The sequence below is a fragment of the Tribolium madens genome, unplaced genomic scaffold, assembly GCF_015345945.1.
Source record: "Tribolium madens isolate multiple individuals breed KSU strain unplaced genomic scaffold, Tmad_KSU_1.1 Scaffold_19;HRSCAF=116;Tcas5.2_LG9, whole genome shotgun sequence".
Lineage (NCBI taxonomy): Eukaryota > Metazoa > Arthropoda > Insecta > Coleoptera > Tenebrionidae > Tribolium > Tribolium madens.
Genome location: NW_025400983.1, coordinates 5,710,652 through 5,730,916, shown reverse-complemented (window position 1 = coordinate 5,730,916; position 20,265 = coordinate 5,710,652). Strand labels below are relative to the sequence as shown.

The 20,265-nt window shown below is 31.1% G+C and overlaps 1 protein-coding gene across 3 annotated transcripts in view; it reads right to left on the bottom strand.

The window, feature by feature from the left end:
- Window positions 1–20,265, bottom strand: part of LOC123014408 (integrin alpha-PS2) — a 71,012-nt gene that overhangs the window by 32,855 nt on the left and 17,892 nt on the right. For all 3 annotated transcript variants that reach the window (XM_044413509.1, XM_044413519.1, XM_044413528.1), the window contains exon 3: window positions 12,789–12,889. In XM_044413509.1, coding sequence (XP_044269444.1) covers window positions 12,789–12,889 — 101 coding nt within the window. The remainder of the gene's footprint in view (window positions 1–12,788; window positions 12,890–20,265) is intronic.

The window sequence follows — 20,265 nt, the reverse complement described above, 5'->3', positions numbered from 1 at the left end:
TTTTTAGATTCTCTTCTAGATTCTAACCTAGATCCTTCTTTAAATTGTTTTCTATGATTATATTCTAGACTCTTTCTTAGATTCTTTTCTAGTTTTAATTTTTTTATGAAACCTACTTGTAATACTTTTTTAGGTTTTGATTTTTTCTATACCTACAGACTTTTCTTCTTTCTTCTTTTGTAGACGTTTCTTTGGATTCTTTTTAAAAGTTTATTTTCTTTCTTTAGATTTTTTTGTTTTGCGAAGAAAAGATTAAAATTACTTAAGGAAAATCAGATACGACTATTTCAGAACACTTGGATAAAAAATAAGGAAAGAATTTCGAAAGACAAATTGAAACAATGAATGTGCAAAAACGGTAATATTCAATCACGATCAACAATTTTTTCAGTCCATTTCCTCACACCAACACACAAATACCTAATCAAAAATTGATTGTGTTTTGTTGATTGGTTTTTGGACAATTTCCATCCTGACGGTCACTTCCATTACCATATTAATAGCAGCTTAAATACGAGAAGGCTTTTTGGGCTTCGTGTGATATGTTTATGAATAAGGCCTCTGGTATCTCGTACTCTCCTTTTATCGATTGTATCACCTGCGATCGTTCACAATGGCTGTCCGTTGGTGAATAATCATCGCTGATGAACCGCATCGGTGCGTAATGGTCGTCTTGTTCCAAATTGGTTTTCATTCTCACCTTTGATTTACAATTCATCTTCACAGAACCTTCACATTTACAGCTGACTATCAATAACTGACGTTCAAAACGAAAGAAAGAATACGTTTAATTTTCATTTTTCAATAACCATAATCGATGGGTGATGGAACTGAAACGCCGCTGGGATATTAATAATTGTTACAAACGGACAAATGAAATTTATTGACAAGGCGAAAAAGAGTGTGGATGGAACGGGTTTATTTCTGGAAGCGCTGGTATAAACATTTCGCCATTAAAACGTACGGAAAGGGTCGTGCCCACTCATGACGACCGAAATAGAACAAGGGGCTCTGCTGATTCACTCTGAAGCCAAATGCAAAACGCTGCACCGGAGAAAATGACCCAATTAGAAAAATATACAGACGTTTAATGAGGGAGTGACTTGCTGAACAATCGAAACAGCTGCCGGCCATATCATGTGCCACAATCGTACAAAAGATACAACTCAAACGACCTGCCAAAGGTGTTTTTTGAATTGAAAACACAAAAAAAGATTTTTTTGAATTGGGCAAACAAATAAAGAACACCACTAATGAATCAAAAAAATTTATAAGAGACTGCACAACTTTTACGAATCCTATACAGGCTGTTCCTGATAAACACCATTGGGAGTTCTAACAACGATATTTATCTAAAATTTTGTTTATAGCCATAGTCAGTTAGGTTCTGCTTAATGAAAATATTTTCAAGATGGCAGCACTTCCTGTTATACCGGTAGTGGATATCAACTAGAGAGAAAGAAAGTTATGTTTTTTATTATGTTTTTGGATTACTCAAGTGATTTTGAGAGAGTTTTCATTAGCCTTCTCTATACCTAAGTTTAACCGTTTTCGAAATATTTAGAGCTTTTTAAAAATTTTTGGATTTGAATCTTCCTATTCAAAAATCGATAACTTTACCATTTTTTATTATGTTGAAACCGTATTTGGGCATACGAGAAAGAAAGATTAGATTTTTCTTTTGGTGTATTCATAATTGGTAAAATAATTAACAAACCGCCAAAATGTAAGGTTACGTTTAGAAAACTTCAAATATCCTTAACTCAATTTTTCTCAATAAAACACCCCAATTTTTTCTTCACTAAATGGAGGAGAATTTAGTTTTGCTTCGATCTGTATTAACATTCCCTATACCTATGTTTGTTAGTTTTCAAATTATAGTAACTTATTTTGATATTGTGAGAAATTCATTAGTCATAGCTACTTTAGCATAGGTTGTCATAGAAGTAAGAAAAAAATAGAATATTACAGTTGTACAGGGTGCTGCATTTTGGATGTCCGAATAGGGACATTTTTTCAAATTGTGTTGACACATTTGTTTTTCCTATTTTTGGATTTTTTAAAAATATGTAATAATTTTGTTCTGAGGCGCTCGCATATTTGTTCAATACTTCTAACGTATCGTATTTTTTAAATTTTTATAATTTTATCGATTTTTCATTTATTTCACACAAAACTCTGATTGATTATTATTAACACATTTGGAGTGAAATAGTTTTTCCATGGCGAATTATTATCAAACAAAGTATGTATTTCATTTTTTAAGTATAATTATAAAAAATATTCTGTTACAAATATATATTTTTTAGATCGAAAAAAATAAACTTTTTAAAAGTCCAATAGCCGCCTATGATTTCCATTAAAAAAATACAAGTTTATCTTATTACGGCTAAACAAATAACTGAAAAAATAGTTAACTACATTATTAAATTCCTCGTAAAAAAGTGCCTGTATAATGTCTTTATTTCAGATCCGGATCCAGTATAATAACAAAGATATGAATTTTTTTAGATTTCACCAAAATGTCAACTTTGGTCTGTAAGTCGAAAACAAAAGACGATAGTGAGATGCGGTTTTAACCAATATTATTTTCTTAAAAAATGAGCCCCAGAATGTATTACCCGTTTTTAGCTAAACTTGTTAGTTTCGGAGATTCCCTATTCGGAAATCCAAAATGCAGCACCCTGTACATTAGATTAAATAAATTTAATTTGTATTTACGAAAAGAATAACACAATTGTGAAAAAAGCTTGTCGTTTTTTCAGTGAGAAATGTTCCATGGCAAATTATGCGAAAACTACCATGAATAGTTGTTATGAATTTCATGTAAAAAAAAGTTAAAATAACTTGGAAATCATTAAATTTAGGTATAGGGAATGTTGATATAGATCGATGCAGAATTAAATTCTCTTTCATTTAGTGAAGAAAAAATTGGAGTCTTCTACGAGTATTTGAAAAAAATCAGTTACGGATATTTGAAGTAGCCCCAAACGTGACATTAACTTTTGGAGGTTTCTTAATTATTTTTCCAATTTTAAATATGCGAAAGAAAAGATCGAACCTTCCTTTATTATATGCCCAAATACGATCTCAAAATAATCAAAAATGGTAGGTTTATCGATTTTTGAAGAGGAAGATGTAAATTATAAAATTTCAAAAAACTCTAAATATTTCAAAAACCGTTAAATTTAAGAATAGGGAAGTCTCATAAAAACTCTCTCAAAATCACTTAAGTAATCCAAAAACGCAATGAAAAACATAATTTTCTATTAAAATAGCGAAGTTGATACCCATTTCCGGTATAACCGGAAGTCCTGCCATCTTGAAAATATTTTGATTAAGCAGGATCTAAGTGATTATGGCTACAATCACAATTTTAGATAAATATCACTGTTACAGCTCCCAATACTTCTAATGTGGGGTTTAGCCGGAACACTCTGTATATTGCTAGTTTATTTTGTCATGAAATTCAAATGTTGTTAAAGTTGTAATATTTCGAAGCAGTCATCTCAAGGCTCGTCCGAATTAGAGCATGCCATAAGTGCAGAATTCCATGCAGTCTTGTGCACCTATAAATAACAGAACTCTGTGTGCAGTTTCCTTATTTATTTCGCCACAGTGTACTGTTATGGTGGCAGCGAGTTTCAGGCAAGGGCGTACCGCCTGAAACCTGAAAATTCGCCTGAAAAGAATCCGTTCACAGTTAGGTTTACGGTGCTGGTAGCTTATGGGCAGTGTCTGTGCACCAGTGCACTGAAAAGTCAACGGTGAACGATTTCAGCAGATGGTGATGCGTCACACAGTATGCGAACTTTTTCTCATCTCGTGAAAAATTCCCTGTCTGTTTATGCAGCAGTTTACGTTTCGTCTTTATTGTATGTAAAACATGCGAGAGATTTGTAAACATTGTCAAGACACGTAAAGCAAATACGTATGAAAATCTACCAAACGGCCGATGCCGACGAGTATAAATCCACGGATCGATTTGGGCATGGTTTAAAAACTAGACGTCGACACGACGACGATTCAGAGGCCCCCTATTTGTAAAACAATGCCGTTGCGGTGACGTTTATTGTTGAGGACGTTCTTGAAATGACAGCAACATGGGCGGCACGACGATCTATTAACTCCAAGAATTTTTTTAAGTAGTCTGTCATTTATATTACGCAAATAAAAAAAAAATGAGGTTTGTTGATTGTGATTACGGATTAAATAATTAATACTTGTGATATTTATAAAATAAAGAGGATATTCAAAAAAGACCTCATTTTTATTAAAAAAAGAACGAATTCCAAAAAAAGCGTCAACAGATCAAATGTTTAAAATAAAAGAAGAACGATCTTTTGAGTTTTTGAAAATGAGCGGGGGTAAAATGTAAAAAAAATTTGATTCTTATAAAAAACTAGTAGTAGTAGTTTTTGAGATATGACTTTTTTATRAAAAAAACAAAAAATGGCTCTGTACCTGGAACCATAACCCAGAGCGACATCCGGTTGGCGCCATGTGATAGAAAACTTAAAGTAGATTTTAATGGTTTTAGCTTTTTGCTCTAAGTCTTATAGTTTCGTAAAAAATCACATTTAAAATTTCACAATTTTGAAATTTTTTACTTTTTAAACGACGATTACGGCCAAACTATTAGACTTACAGCAATCAGTCCAACTCCATCGTAATCAGCGTAAGAAAATCTATCGACTGAGGCCAAAGCCAAGTCGATATCTCGCAAAAAAAATTTGAATTTTTAAACGCCGATTACGGCGAAACAAGAGGAGAAAAACACAATTTTTTAGGGGGGAGTATTAACAAATTTTTACTTTATTTCATTTTGTAAATTGCGAAAAAAACAGTTTTTCAATTATATAATATTTTGATGTAGACATATGTCAAATGTTCCGGGAAATCGATTGGTGTCAAGAAAACTGCAAAATTCTTAATAGTTTTAAAGTTATAGTCAAATTTATATTTTTAATATTTTTGATTTTATCAGAAATTTTCTTGATAACTATCTATTGTAGAACACTGATTTTTCTTGTATATGATAGAAAATTAAATTTTCTATCTACGGGACCAAACATAAGAGGTTATCACCAATAAGTCCGGAGTTATTGGCAATAAACCGTTCCGGGTGCCAAAAATCGACCAAAATCTCGATAAAAATCCAAAAAAATTTCAATTTTAAAATTAATCCATATAAGATTTTTTACATTTCGAGAAGTTTTAAAGACTCAAAAAAATGCATAAAACGTTATTGTGGTAAGGTGAGAGGTAGGAAATGGTTAAAATAGTCAATTTATCTTAAATCGTAAAAACGCTTCAAACATGCTTTTCTAGACGTAAAATAAGTGTTGGAGAAGAAAAAAATAGAAAACAAAAAATAAAAGAATTAGTAGATTTCAAAATGTAGTTGTTTCTAAAGTTAGTAACTTTAAATTTGTTCAAGCAAATCGATAGAAACAAATTATAACTAAGTGCAATATTTTGAAAAGAAAGAAGAGAAAAAAGAAGTTTGTTAAGAAAAAACACAATTGAAAGAAGTCTAAAGTGTCTACAAATGTTAGAAAAAAAAAAGAAGCAAGAAGAAAAAAAGTATTGTAAAGCGTCGATAGATAATGAAAAAAAAATAAAAATAAAAGAAAATAATAAACAGGATAAACCTCATTTTTTATGAAACCTTACTGCTGTATACCAGAGTGCACAAAGCTGATAAAGTTTAGCAAGTCATGTCCAAAAGTTGAAACAACCACTCTAGAGTCTATAGCACCCGCAGATTACTGTCATTTTCCCAAAAAAAAAAGATTATGTGGGCAGAGTTTTTCTTCTAAAAATAGTCTGAAAACAATTACAATTAATAATTGTTAAAAACATTTTTTTAAAGGCCCTTGCAAAAAGTTGGAATAATTTACTTTAAATTTTTCTCTGGGGCGCGAGTTCTGACACCCTGTATGTATACAAGTGTACGAATTTAGTGCTCGCTATCTTTCCTTTACTATCTAGATAAAAGAATATAGAACAGAAAATCACTCCTCGTATAATCAAACTATAAAGAGTTATCTGGCAATGTGATATTGCATATAACATTTTTAGATAAACTTTTAGCAATTTAAAAAATTAAAATTAAAAACACTTCATTAAAAACACTCCACTTCAAAATGTGCAGTGCTTTTAATTTTTTTCATTTTATACTTTGTGATATTTGTAAATATGATCAGTAATTACATCAATAATATTTTACCCACGTATACTTTACACAGTTGTGTACTCAGTAATTTATCGCGTATTTCAGTTGGTTATAAAATTGGCCTCTAAATACACAACGACTTAAGAAGCTTTGTACACAGTGGAATACAACTCATACAAGAAGTGGAAATCACAAGAAGCCAAGAAAAAATAATAAATGTGAATACAATGTTTATAAAAAAATACTAAAAGCACATATGGTTAACTTAACTAAAAGCAAAATACCAGCATTTGTAAAAATAAAAAAAAACTAATTTCCTTCCTATAATAATTACGGCCATCCAAACCACACTCAGAATTGTTCTGAACAAATAAATGTCTTACATCCGACATTAATTTCTGATTCTTTTGTTGGGGGTTGTGAGCAATTTTCATGTCCACATCCATTCATTGAATTGAAATTAAAAACGTCAGTGTTTCGTGTTTCAATGATTGTCTTGTCTGCGGTAAACTCTTTGAAAGAAAATCAACTAAATTCTTCTTTACGAGAAACTTTTATTTTTCCAATCATTTTCACTTAACGGAACAAAATATTTTAATATTGTTATGTAACCGATGGATTGTCAATTATTATTGACGAGTGATCATATTTCACATCACCAAAAGCGACATCCATCCATCTCTCGCCTTAGTGATGTTCCGATAAGTCTCGCGTGATGCGAATCTCCCATGTATTATCGTGGTACTTAATCGTATGATTTAGTTGTCAAAAGTTAATGCGTTTTTTTGTCCTCCAGACCGTGGAGTAAGAATAGTCGATGCATCCATCCGTTATTGTGTTGTGCGCACCTATTCATCATCATTTTCATCAGTGGCTCGTTTCATCATCACCATCATCGACTTTATACGAGATAATTATGTAATTTTCCTGCTGGCGTCCCGTCAATTTATAAAAGCCATAAACATGGGCGTAACCGGGCGGTTCACCCGAGGCAGGTCAACGGAACCACGACGTGTGATTTTCGAAATATGATAACGACGAATTTTCGAATAAATCAAACGGTAAAGAGGAATGGTATTGTCACGCATCGACAAAGGCTACACGGTGGTGGGCCCCAACTTGGTACCACGGTGTCTCTCCTTCGACCGCTGCCATATATCTAATGTAATGGACGAAAATGGGGCGCCCATGGGGGACCACCGGAGGCACTGTAAACATGAGTAGCACGTTGCCAGATACATAAAACGAGAAAAATATTAGCTGGCTCAACCTACTTGTCTTTATTTTTATAAAACTTAGGAGAGGAAAGCTAAAGAAATGGCGTGCAAAAGACAAATTTAGGGAAAGTTGAGAGAATAAAAAAAGAGAAAATGAAAAATCGACCAAGAAATGAGGAAGAAAGGTTGTTAAAAAACAAAGCCAAAACTTATGAAGAAAAAGAAAAGAAAATAAAGCGTCAACAGATTAGATGTTTGAAAAAAAAAGACAAAATCTTAGAGAAAAACAACATTACATAAATAAACAAATTACAAGATGAAGTTGATTCTTAAATTTGTTCTAAGCGGATCGATAGAAACACAAGTAAGTGCAATATTATGAAGAGAAAAAAGAGAAAAAAATGACCAAGAAAAGAGAAAGAAAGTCTGTTGAGAAAACACAATTGAAAAAATCTAAAGTGTCAACAGGCGTTAGAAGAAAAAATGCAAAAAGCAAAGAGAAGAAAAAATATGCTCTACAATAAAATGTTGGTTTGAAGTTAGAATCTTTAAATTTATTCTAAATAGATCGTTAGAAACAAATTGCAAGTAAGTGCAGTAAATGTTACGAAAAGAAAAAGGAAAAAAATTGTCCAAGCAAAGAGGAAGGAACTCTGTTGAGAAAAAACAAAATCGAAAAGAAAAAAAAAGAAGTCTAAAACGTCAATAGATGTTAGAAGAAAGGAAGGAAAAAGCAATGTTGTAAAAGAAAAAAGAAAAAATAAGCTAATTACAATAAAAAAAATGGTTTTAAATTTGATCGACAGAAGAGAAAGAAGAAAAATATCGACCAAGAAAAGAGGAAGAAAGTTTGTTGAAAAAAAAAACACAATTGAAAAGAAAAAATTCTAAAGTGGCAATAGATGTTAAAAGAAAAGAAGGCACAAAGGAAAAAAGCAATGTTGGACAAGAAAAAAGAAAAAATAAGCTAATTGCAATAAAAAGTGGGTTTTGAAGTTAGAAATTTTAGATTTGTTCTAACCACAAATCGATAGAAACAAATTGCAAGTGCAATAAATATAATGAAGAGAAAAAGAAAAAAAATCGACCAAGAAAAGAGGAAGAATGTTTGTTGAGAAAAAACACAATTGAAAAGAAAAAAATCTAAAGTGTTGTTAGAGGAAAGAACCAAAAAGAAAAATGTTGAAGAAGAAAAAACATAAAAAAGCCAGTTATAAAGGGAAGTTGATATTGCTTCTTGAAACTAGTACTTTAAGCTTGTTCTAAACAGATTGATAGATACAGATTGCAAGTACTCATAAGTTCAATATTGTGATATGATAAAAGAAGAACGTTTGTTGAAAACCAAAATTAAGAGAGAAAACAAAAAAGTCTAAAATCAATAAATGTTAAAAGAAAAGAAGCAAAAAGAAAAATGCAATGTTGAAGAAGAAAAAAGAAAAAATTAGCTAATTGCCATAAAAAGTTGGTTTTGAAATTAGAATTTTTAAATTTGTTCTTACCACTGATCGATAGAAACAAATTGCAAGTGCAATAAATACTATGAAGAGAAAGAGGAAAAAATCGACCAAAAAAAAGAGGAAGAAAGTTTGCTGAGAAAACACACAATTGAAAAAAAATCTAAACGGTTGTTAAAAGAAAGAACCAAGAAGAAAAAACATAAAAAAGCCAAGTATAAAGAAAAGTTGATATTTTTTAGTACTTTAAGCTTGTTCTAAACAGATCAATAGAAACAGATTGCAAGTACTCATAAGTTCAATATTGTGATATAATAAAAGAAGAAAAAAAAATGAGAGAGAAAACAAAAAAGTATGAAGCGTGGACAGATGTTTAAAAAAACTAAAAAAAGTGAAAAGTATCTGTTAGGAAAACAAAAAATCGGATTACAAAATCCTGGGCCTGAAAATTTCTCACGCACAGCAAGTTCGAAAGTTCAACGCATTTGTCGTCGCTAAAAGCCTCGTCTTTTTTTCCTCCTCTTCTCAACATGGTCCTCAAGATCAGTGCCTGTTTCTTTGGCAGCCGCTCCGCTACCATGAATGCGAAAGGTCATCCAGGTTATCATTTTTGTCTTTTTTGCAGACACGGAACACGCCAGGCGGCGGAAATCTGAAGAAGGCATTTACACAACCACCTTATCCTGAATTAATTTCTTACAACGCACCAGTTGGCACGAGAATAAGCGGAGACGTCCCGTTGATATGCTCTTTTAAGTGCTAAAGCGCACTTTGGATTTGTTACACTTTGTCGCAGACTTGAAAGCCGATTAATTACGGATCTATCGACTCTTATTTAGTGTCCGTTGATTGCGTTTAATAAATGAGGGAAAGGGACTGCAAGCGAGGACTATACGTTTTTACCAAATGAAAGAGAGTGTCGCGGCTTGCCGGTGATTTGTTACAGAGTCGGACGTTGCAAAGGTGCTGCGGCAGATGGTAAATTACTGAAGAGGTGCAAAAAATTGCAAATAGAATTCAACAAGGAAGTTGGTGAAATTCCAAATAAATAATTTATTCAGGAGTTTGTACACAAAAAATTATGAGACTTGTGATTTTCTGTACGCAAATATTTTTTTTCACAAGCGCCTAATTAATTAAAAAAATATTTTTTATTATCTCAAATACCTACTTCAAAAAGACAAAACATTCTACATACATTTTTTATACAGAGTGCGCCAGAACTCGCGCCCCAGAGAAAAATACCCTATAAGGTAAGATACAAGGAACATGAAAAAAATGTTAAAAAAAAATTATCTATAAAAATTTCGAAGTTATGAGGGTTTAAGTTTGGACTTTGACTCTATTTATTTCTGTTGGAAAAATAATTTTCCAAGTTTTTTTTTGTTTAGGCTATTAAAAGAGGAAACAAGGAAGCTGTATCCTAAATTGTAACTCTGTTCAATGTTATTTGTGGCTTTTATTGGCAAAATTTTTGTCCCTGGACTAAATAATTGTAAAAGAACAAGATCATCAGTATCATTAAATAGATATAAAAAAAAATCAAATGTCAAAAAATAAATGTCAAAATTTTTTGACAGATAGAATTTTTTAAACATTTTTTTCATGTTCTTGGTATCTTACTTTACTTGAAAATTTTCTCTGGGGCGCGAGTTCTGGCGCAGCCTGTATAAACCAATGGTCGTATCTAGATTAAAAAAGTTTCTATTCTTGAGATCTTTTCGCAAAACATTTTTCTGAGCTACGATTATGAAGCAATCCTAAGTAATTAACGCCGGAAAAAAACTATTTTTTTATTATTTTTTTGGTCCACCGACTTGGGGAAACTTTTATTAGTTAAATCAATGCATGTACCGCATAGCTTATTCATTCAGCTTCAATTTGCTTTTTTATGTTCTCTTTACATCAATTTCTCACTGAGATATTTGACTTTAGTGAAAAAAGATCTTTTTGTCTTTGATCATTGATATTTTAGTAAGGATAGTTTCAAAAACTAGAATACATTTTCTATATGTTTTTACGATTTTTTGAAAGAAAATATTTTTTCACACTCTCCACATTAATTTAAAGAGAAAAAAATATCTTTTTTGTGGTTTTAGTAAATCTAACGCGGATTCACAAATATTGATGGGAAGATTAATGTGTCCATGTTTTTTTACAGCTCAATGTAGGTTAGTTACCCCAATGCTCTGTAAACTTTTAAATCGATCTATCAAACTATTTTCTGAAAACGATTGATTAATATTTTACAAAAGAATTAAAGGAATTAATTTCTCATCAATATAAAAAAGCAATTTTTTCAACTTTTTTTACAATTTTGCATGTTAAATCTGAAAAAATAATTGTTCATGTTTTTTTGAATAGTTGTAAAAACAAATCAAGAAACAATATTGACTAGGTCTTAAGATCATTCAGATTTTGCATACCTTAATTTTAAACATCAAATTATTACATTAATAATTAAAAGTTGATCCCCCAAGATGTATTCAGCACTCATTTACAAACAACTCATGCAACTTTTTATAAAAAAAGGCAGTTTTATTAAATGTTTCCGATTTTTTTTTTAATTTAATAGTAGTGTACTATTTTTCAACTCAACAACTTAAAGCAATTTTGAACATGTACTATTTTCTTTACAGTTTTCATTGCATACATACTTTAAGCACTTTTGTATTTATTTACTGTCATTTATTGATTTTTTCTTTGTACTACACGAAAAATTATATTGTTTTTAAATTTTCTCAATGCATTAAATTCAGCAAAAATAAAGAAGAAGAAATTGTTTTTCGCGTAAAATGTGCGGAAAAGATCCAAAAAGAAACTTTTTATGTTATTTGTATTGTTTTAAAGACGATAAATTTATCAAGTTTTTGTTTTTATGCACTCTTGCACTCATTGAAAATTTGAAAAGTCGGCTCCCAAATTTTTTTTTGGGGAAAGGATGCGATGCTTTCTTCAGATTTGATTTCAAAATGCAGATAAACTTCAAAAATGTTAAAGAAAAATTTCGAAACCAAGCAAAACATGAAAAACGTACAGTAAATTTTCCTCAAATTGACTTAAATTTGCTGTTTGCATTACAAAATACCAATTATGGTTATTGCCTTTTGTTACTAATAAAAAGATAAGTCCAAATGTAGCATACATCCCACAATTATTACTTCTTCAAAAATTGGAAAATGCACCAACAATTATGACATTCTTCTAGGAACGAATTAGTAATAAAAGAAATAAAGTTGTAGTGTCGGTATCAAAGAGACATTCCAACAAAGGCTGTTGCGTATCTTTCGATCTCGCAACCTTTACCCAGAAACGTCCGAAACACCTCACACCTTTGGAAAAACGCCGCCATAAAGCTCGCTACCGCATTTTATCACCTTTTGATTTAATAATTTATGTAATGCCTTAAGCAGCTTTAAATTTCCATCGTATCGCAGTGAATTGTCAATTTATCTGATGCAACCGGAACGGCTTTAAATTTAATAGTCGGGCGCGTTAAAAATATTCTATAGCTTATCTGCAAGCGGTGGTCACGTCGTGGGGCATCCTCCGATCTCTCCGGTCTACAGTCATTATGTAAATAACAATTTATATGTCCAGTCATCGCCTGGATCAGCGTGTTTTTGAGGCCGTTAAGATAGGGCATCGAAACGCGCGAAAGGGGACAGCCGATAAATAACCGAAAATAAAGGCTATCGGGCAAATTGTCGGTGTTCGCGACATCGTCTCATCTGGAAAAAAGATCAGTGGTGGACGTTGACCGTCGATGTCATGCCGTACGTTTCCTGAATATCGAATGGTCGTTCCGTGGTAAAAAAGCGCGGTCATCCGCGGCAAATACGGACGTATCGCTTCTGTAATGCGGTAGAGCAAGTTCGAAGAGTCGATCGTTCGTCAATGATGTCAATACACCACGTTGCAGACATTCAAACTTACCACGATGGGACCTTCTTCCCGGCCTGAAGAACTGACGGTCGCGCCGAACCATTGCTCCGTTTTGTTGTCCATCAGGTTGTTGTTGGCGTCGCGGTTGTTGCCTGAAATTCAACAAACCCTTACTTTATTACTACAAACATTTATTCGTCATTTGTTGTACTTTAAATACTCGGCGAGCACCATAATAGGGCAGATATTAATCATTAAAGAGCAAGATTTTATCGGACTCAAGCACTTGATTCCCATAAGATGTCAAACGTATTTTATATTTTGTAATTAATCCCATGTCAAGTTTAAGTATCTGTCGTTTAATCTCATTTATCATTAAAAAAGGAAATCACGTTCAGTGATGTTAATCTTGTTGATTTAAAAAATATATATTTTAATAATAATAAGAGCTAAAATTAAGTTAAACAAATTCAGTAAGTAATTCTAGGTTTTAACCACCATGTTTAAATTATGTATTTTTGAAATAACTAATTGATGAATGGTAAAGTACTATCAAAATGTCACGTTTCTCAAAAATAAGAATTTGAAATTATTTTTTTTGGGTTTTTCAAAAATTTTTCAAATCATAAAACAAAGGTTATGATTTTAGGCTAAGGACATACCTTTTTCAAGTGTAATTCAGAAACCATCACATGTAATTCAAATTAGTAATTTAGTTTCAGAAAGCGCAAATTGTAATTTAGATTAGTCAATTGTCTTTCAGAAAGTATTAATTGTAATTCAGAAACCATTACATGTATTTCAGAATACCAATTTGTATTTCATGTTACATGTAATCCAGAAAATATCAATTGTAATTTGGATGAGTAACTTATAGAAAAATCGTTTTCCTAAGACCTACTAAAAAAGTTATGACACATTATAAGGGATTAACCAAATAATGGCTTGAATTTGTAACCCTCCATAAATAGCACGTTCCTTTCAAGTGTTGCTGCACCCACTAGAATAAAACAGGGCCGTATTTAAAACCAAAGTACTGGTAGAGTTTTACCAAGCTATTATTAAAAAAAATCTGCTTTATTTAATAATAGCTTAACCACCTGGCTTTCTTAAATTTCTTAAAATACTTGGCTTTAATAACAGCTACTTCAAAAACTATTAAAATATTTTAAGTATTTTAGACAAAAAGAAAGTAAGTAATCCGGTCCTGTAAAAAACTGATCTGTTTCCTTGGTTTCTGGGTCCGGGTGGGTTCCACTAATTTATGATTTGTTTACCCTCTGGTTTACTCTTAACAATACCGCATTTACAATAAAATTTTTAGTAGGTCTTATGAAAACGATTTTACTGTACTGTTATCTCAAAATGAAGTTTACACATAAACACGAATTATTTTATTTTCAAAACTAAAAAAATTACATAAACTTGATATTTTACAAAATAAATAGATATTTTGAATTATATCTAATAGTTTCTAAAATTAATTTTACTGTTTTGAATTACAATTAACACTTTCTGAAATACAACTGACTAATCTCAATTACAATTAACGTTTTCTAAAATATATCTTATGCTTTCTGAATTACACTTGAAAAAGGTGTAGAACTATCTTCATTTTATTCAATTTTTGTCGAAAAAAATTTTCATATAAGTTACTATTTTGAAAAAAAAATTCTAACTCAAACATAAAACAAAATTTCATTCTCAAAACACATTTTTTATAGCACTTTAATTTTTATTACCGATTATTTTTTTGGAAGTAGATAAAACCAATTGGTTCTATACTTTTTATTCCTTTAGATACAATAGTAATTCTCTATACAGAGCGTCACATAAATATTGAATTAATTGTTCAGAATTCCATACACAGTGATTCAATAATTTAACCATAAATACAAAACTTTGATGTGGTGTTACCAATTTTACCTCTCCAGAAAATAGCAACATGGATCTGCGATTTTTTCCAAGTTTTATTTTTTGAATGTTATTTACTTTTTACTCCTAATATTTTACATGTGTGTATTTATGTGTTTCTTATTAGTAAAACACAAAATTACCTAACCTGAAACATCAAAGTAGCATCATTGGAAAATTGTATCTTCATCAATTGTATCTAAATCAAGAGAAATTTTTTTTGCAGTTTTGAAAATAACGAAATAGGTATCACATATTTAATGCAGATAAACATAAATTTGAAAACTTGAAAAATACTTGGTTCTTTTTTAAGAGTTACATGAAGAACATGATACAGAACAGAACATATAAAAATTACTTTAAAATTAATTCATTGCTTGCGATTTTCAAATCATATTTTTTTTTTCAATTATAAATATTCACATTTTAAATGGCAATGCAAAAATTATATTTGTATAGGCTGCCAAAAATAGCTGTTTTTCTTTTCCGGCTTTTTTTTTAATTAGTAAGAGGTGTGAATTTGTTTTTTGGGAGCTTTAACAAAGAAATGTTGTAAGATTGATGAAGGGCACGAATATTGTGAATTTTTGTAAATTATTTTGTACCTTTGGACGTTTTTATATCATTTCATTCAATTAAGTTCACTCAATTTGGTATTTTTTTAGTCGAATATTTGTTAGGATTGTGACTCATGTGTGTTACAAATTTTATGATTTTTTTTATAAATTCTTAACAAATGTTATATTTTTATCATAGAATATTAGTCTCGAAATCTGATAATTTCGTTTGTAACAATTTGGAGCGGTTTACATTTTAGATTTTTGTATTGAAAATGAGAGTGTCTCATTGTCTGTAAAAGAGAAAACCAATTATGTTACAAATGCAAAATAAACTCCATAATCTTATCGTTTCTAATGGCATCAATTCAGTTTTGTAAAAACAGCACAAAGTTATCAATTCAAGAAAGCCTGCAAGTCGTCCCTGAATGCAAATTAAGCCATTCCATTGTCTATTTCTGACCCACGTACCACCCACGCAATCAACAAAAAAACAGTCTTGATTCCGTCCTAGATTAAATACCGCGACCTCAAGAGAAACTAAAAATTCTTCCTTTTGATTCAGTACGTTTCCCGAATCAATCATTCTTTTTGCTGTTTACTGTCACCGCCAATTAATTCCTCCGCTGCGGACCGTTTATATAAATTGAAAGCATGTGTTGGCGCCTATTACAACGCTTCTTAATCCAAGCAGCGGCCTTGTTAGGCAATGGCAGGTAGGCCGCATAATTTATCTGCCCACGATCTCTCAATGAGCTTCGATACATTCATCACACGAATTATTCTCGACGTGTCGAGATGCCCTTTTGCCGAGTCCGAGTCTGAAGTGAGCTTTAATTAAAGCTCTCGGAAGAGAAGGATTCACGTTACGGATAATCTAGACGGATTAGGTGTCTGACAGGTGTCTGAAATATGAAACCTGAAGAAACGAAGATTTTTAATTTATGTAAAGTTGGAATGTGTTGTAACAACTCTGAAACTGGGACGCCTATTAAACCAATAACCAAAAAAGGGGTAAACATTGAAAACGCACTTGTGGTGTCGTAAAACGTTATAGTTATTTACAATGAAAATCACCAAGTTATAATTTTGGTAAAAAAATTGCTAACAGCCATATCCAAAGTATCCTTTTTCTTTTTTTTATTAAAAAATTAGGTCTTCAAGTTGGAGTGCAGTCAAAATTTACACTTTTATGAGTTTTGTATGTCTCTTTGACATCCTAAAGTCTAAAGACCGAATACAATAGATATTTATAATACTAATGGAAACTCTTTGCAAGTAAGTAAAATATTGTGAACAAAAATTAGAATCTTGCTACAAAAACTTTAATAAAAAAAGGTGTTGTATATACAGAAAAAAGTTATTTTGCAAAAGATACAAGCAAATGTTATGAAAATTTTGTGTAATTTATTGAAATGAGCTCCAAGTTGATGCATGTTCTAGATTCGTCTTCAGTTTCAGTTTAAAAATTGTTATTTTTTCAACTCGTTCCCCGAAAACGGTGAAACTAATTTTAATTTACGTTTTTACTCATATATGCTTATTTTACATTCTCGTAAACTTGCTAAAAATTAGAGAATTAGAGATCATATTAATTAATGTTAGAGAAATTTTTCAAAAAAAAAAGTTTTCATTTCAAAAACCTACATATACATTCAAAAAAGGAAATAATAATTTCGTAAATTTTAGGCTGTTTTTTTTGCCTAAGAAACTCGAAAAGGGCAGAAATTATATAATGTTTGACTAAATGTGGCGACTTTTTGCTTTTTTTAGAGAAATCTTGCAAAAACTTGAGATTTTGTTTGTTGAAAAACATGCTTAAATGTTTGAAAAAAGTAAACATAACACTAATTGTTGCTCAAAAACCATTTAAAATTGATAAAATAAACAAAATATCATTTTTGATTTGTGATTTTTATACATGCTAAATCTTGTAAAATAAATGAGTCTTTTATTCAAAAACGAATTAATCCGAGCGATCAATTTAATCTTATTTGGTAATTTCTCTGTGAGTTTTAGTAACATTTTTTGAAAATAAATTCAAAGGCTTGGAAACGTGCTTACGCACTCAAAAAGTCAAAAATGGCTTCATTTTTGGTAAATTTTTGGCTTGTTATTAACAAAGACTTGGAAATGACTACTTTTCCTGTTGAAAAATGTGCTAAAACCTCGGAAAAAGCTAAAATAATGTTATTTTCGACCCAGTTTAACGAATTTTTGACTCTCTTTAAATAAATGTCGTAAAAAACATGTCTCTACAGAAAAAAGACAAAAATAACACCATTTTTGACCTAATTTCGTGATTTTTGGGCTTGTTTTTGACGATATACTTAAGTTTCCAGCTGACAATTTTTCTAAAACACACAAAAAGTACAAAAATGATATAATTTTCGAGTGAATGTGGCGACTTTTTGCTTTGTTTTAGAGAAATCTTGCAAAAACTTGAGATTTTGTTTGTTGAAAAACATGCTTGAATGTTTGAAAAGAGTAAACATAGCACTTTTACAAAAATTTACAAAATTTATTTTCAAAAAAGACAAAAATTACACCATTTTTGGTCGTGAAGTTTCGGCATGTTTTTATCGAAATATTTGCGTTTCCAGCTCACAATTTTCCTAAAACACCCGAAAAGGGCAGAAATTATATAATTTTTGACAAAATTTGGCGACTCTTTGGTTTGTTTTAGAGAAATCTCGCAAAAACTTGTGATGTTTGTTGAAAAACATGCTTGAATGTTTAATAAAAAAAAGATAAAAGTAACACAATTTCGACCAAATTTTGTGGTTTTTCTGCTTATTTTTGACTAATCTTTGCTCAAAAACCATTAAAAAAAATAAATAAAAAAAAATCACTTGATTTGTGATTTTTATGTATATTTCGACTACATCTTGTAAAATAAATGGGTTTTTATGTGCTAAACCACTCGGAAAAAACTAAAATAATGTCATTTTCAACCCAGTTTCGCGAATATTAACTCCGTTTAGGGAAGTGTCGTTAAAAAAAACGTGTCTATACAAAAGATGCCAAGTGGGTTTTATAATTGGTAATAAATTTTGTGCAATTTATTAAAATGATTCAAAATTGTTACTTTGTCAAAAATGTAATATTGTAATATTTTAATATTTAATTTTTAATATTTTATTCTCATTCGTGTTTATTTGACATTTCCGTTAAAAAACAGACAAAATCCCTCATATCCTTAAAAAATAGTATAAGCAACAAAAAGCGTCATCAAGAAAGCTTGAATTCTAGATTCTAAATGTAGATGGTTAGTAAATGTTGCAAAAACACAATATTGTTTGCATATCGCAGATTTTATTTGCTCGCATAATTTTCCCACAAAGCACTCCTCGTTGCAAAGATTATTACATTTCGATTCGAGTGACCCGTGCCCCCTGGAAACCACAACAGCATTCACCGCTAGTCCCGGTATTATTTACCCATAGTCCATCTCGGGCACATTAACGATATGGAAAACGAATTACCATCACGCCCAAGATGCATCAGGCCAATTTATGGCCTGTTTGCATACGAAATTAGCCGCATTATCAAAGAAGCAGCGATGATGTGATCACTTTTGCTCCAACCTGCTATTAAGTCGTCAATCTTTTATCGCGCCTCTTGCGATGCTTCTCTAGTACCGTCCATCGGTCACACGGATCCCACAAAAAGCCCTTCAAATCAGCGCAATTAAATCCGCCATATGGTCACTTTTTTCCTCATACACGCTTCGCTGCGGTCGGGGGTTATCATTAAATCCGACTTGATTGAATTTTTTGGATGGAAATTGCTTCGAGAAGAAATTGATGGAAAGTTATGGGAGTTGGCGTTATTAACGTTCCGCAATGTGCGCATTTAGATGCGAGATTGATAATTCTAACGTCAAGGTCGGCGCCAACAAGAACGATAGAAAATTTATGCAAAAATCGTAAAAAACGCAACACTAGAAGTCGAAGTCGCGTATTCTCTACACTTAAACTCGTGATAACCTGTTGATCTTTCGAACGAAAACATTTTATTAATTATCTATTCTTTTATCACACTGTGTTTTTTAAGCGTATATTTGAGCACGAGCCGCGTGACGAGGCGTTGAATTCTTCATCATAACCCAATTACCGGTCAGAATAGGATTACCATAAATTTATTGTAATTTGTTTTTCTCAATAATCTATTGATTGGTTCTTTAACAATGTTCATGCATTAACCATCAGTTTCTGGCTAATTGATTTCATGGATAACATAATAAGCAAGTGATTTGGAACGTGCGGACGTCCAATTAAACCACTGGCAAATGGGTCAGACTTATTTGGAATCAGATGCGTTAAAAACAAATTAACTCTAGAAATTTCAATTGAACGATGATTAATAAAGTTGCTTACTCTTTTGGTGTCTGCCAAGTGATAATTGGGTGGATTTTTATCATTATTTTTTATAATATGAACGAAAATATTTACAGTCTGGCACACTGAGGTGATTAAAATTGTGTTATCGTTTCCTAACATACATTGCTTGCAAATATTACTACAATTAATTGCAATAAAAAAATTAAAGGAACAATAAAATGACAAACTAAATTTAGCTTCGGGTAAAAAAAAACAGTTACAATTACCTAATATTTCAACTAAAATGAAATGTTTATACTGTAAAAAAAACGAAACGAAAAGGGTTTTAGAGTTTTAAAGTAATTTAGTTCATTGCACGCCTAATTTTCTTTCCTAAAAAATCAATTAGGGTGCGCCCCAGAGAAAAATGCCATGTAAGGTAAGAAACCAAGAACATGGAAAAAATGTCAACAATTTTTTTAATTTTGCGCTTTATTTATTTCTGTTGGAAAAATTATTTTCCAAGTTTTTTTGCTACAGGTTATTAGAAGAGGAAACAAGAAAGCTGTATCCTAAATTGTAATTCTAATTGGCAAAATTTTTGTATTTTTACTGAATAATTATTAAAAAAACATATACAAGATTATCAGTATCATTAAGTAGACATAAAAAAATGTCAATGTCAAAAAATAATTGTCAAAATTTTTTGAGAAATAGAATTTGTTAAACATTTTT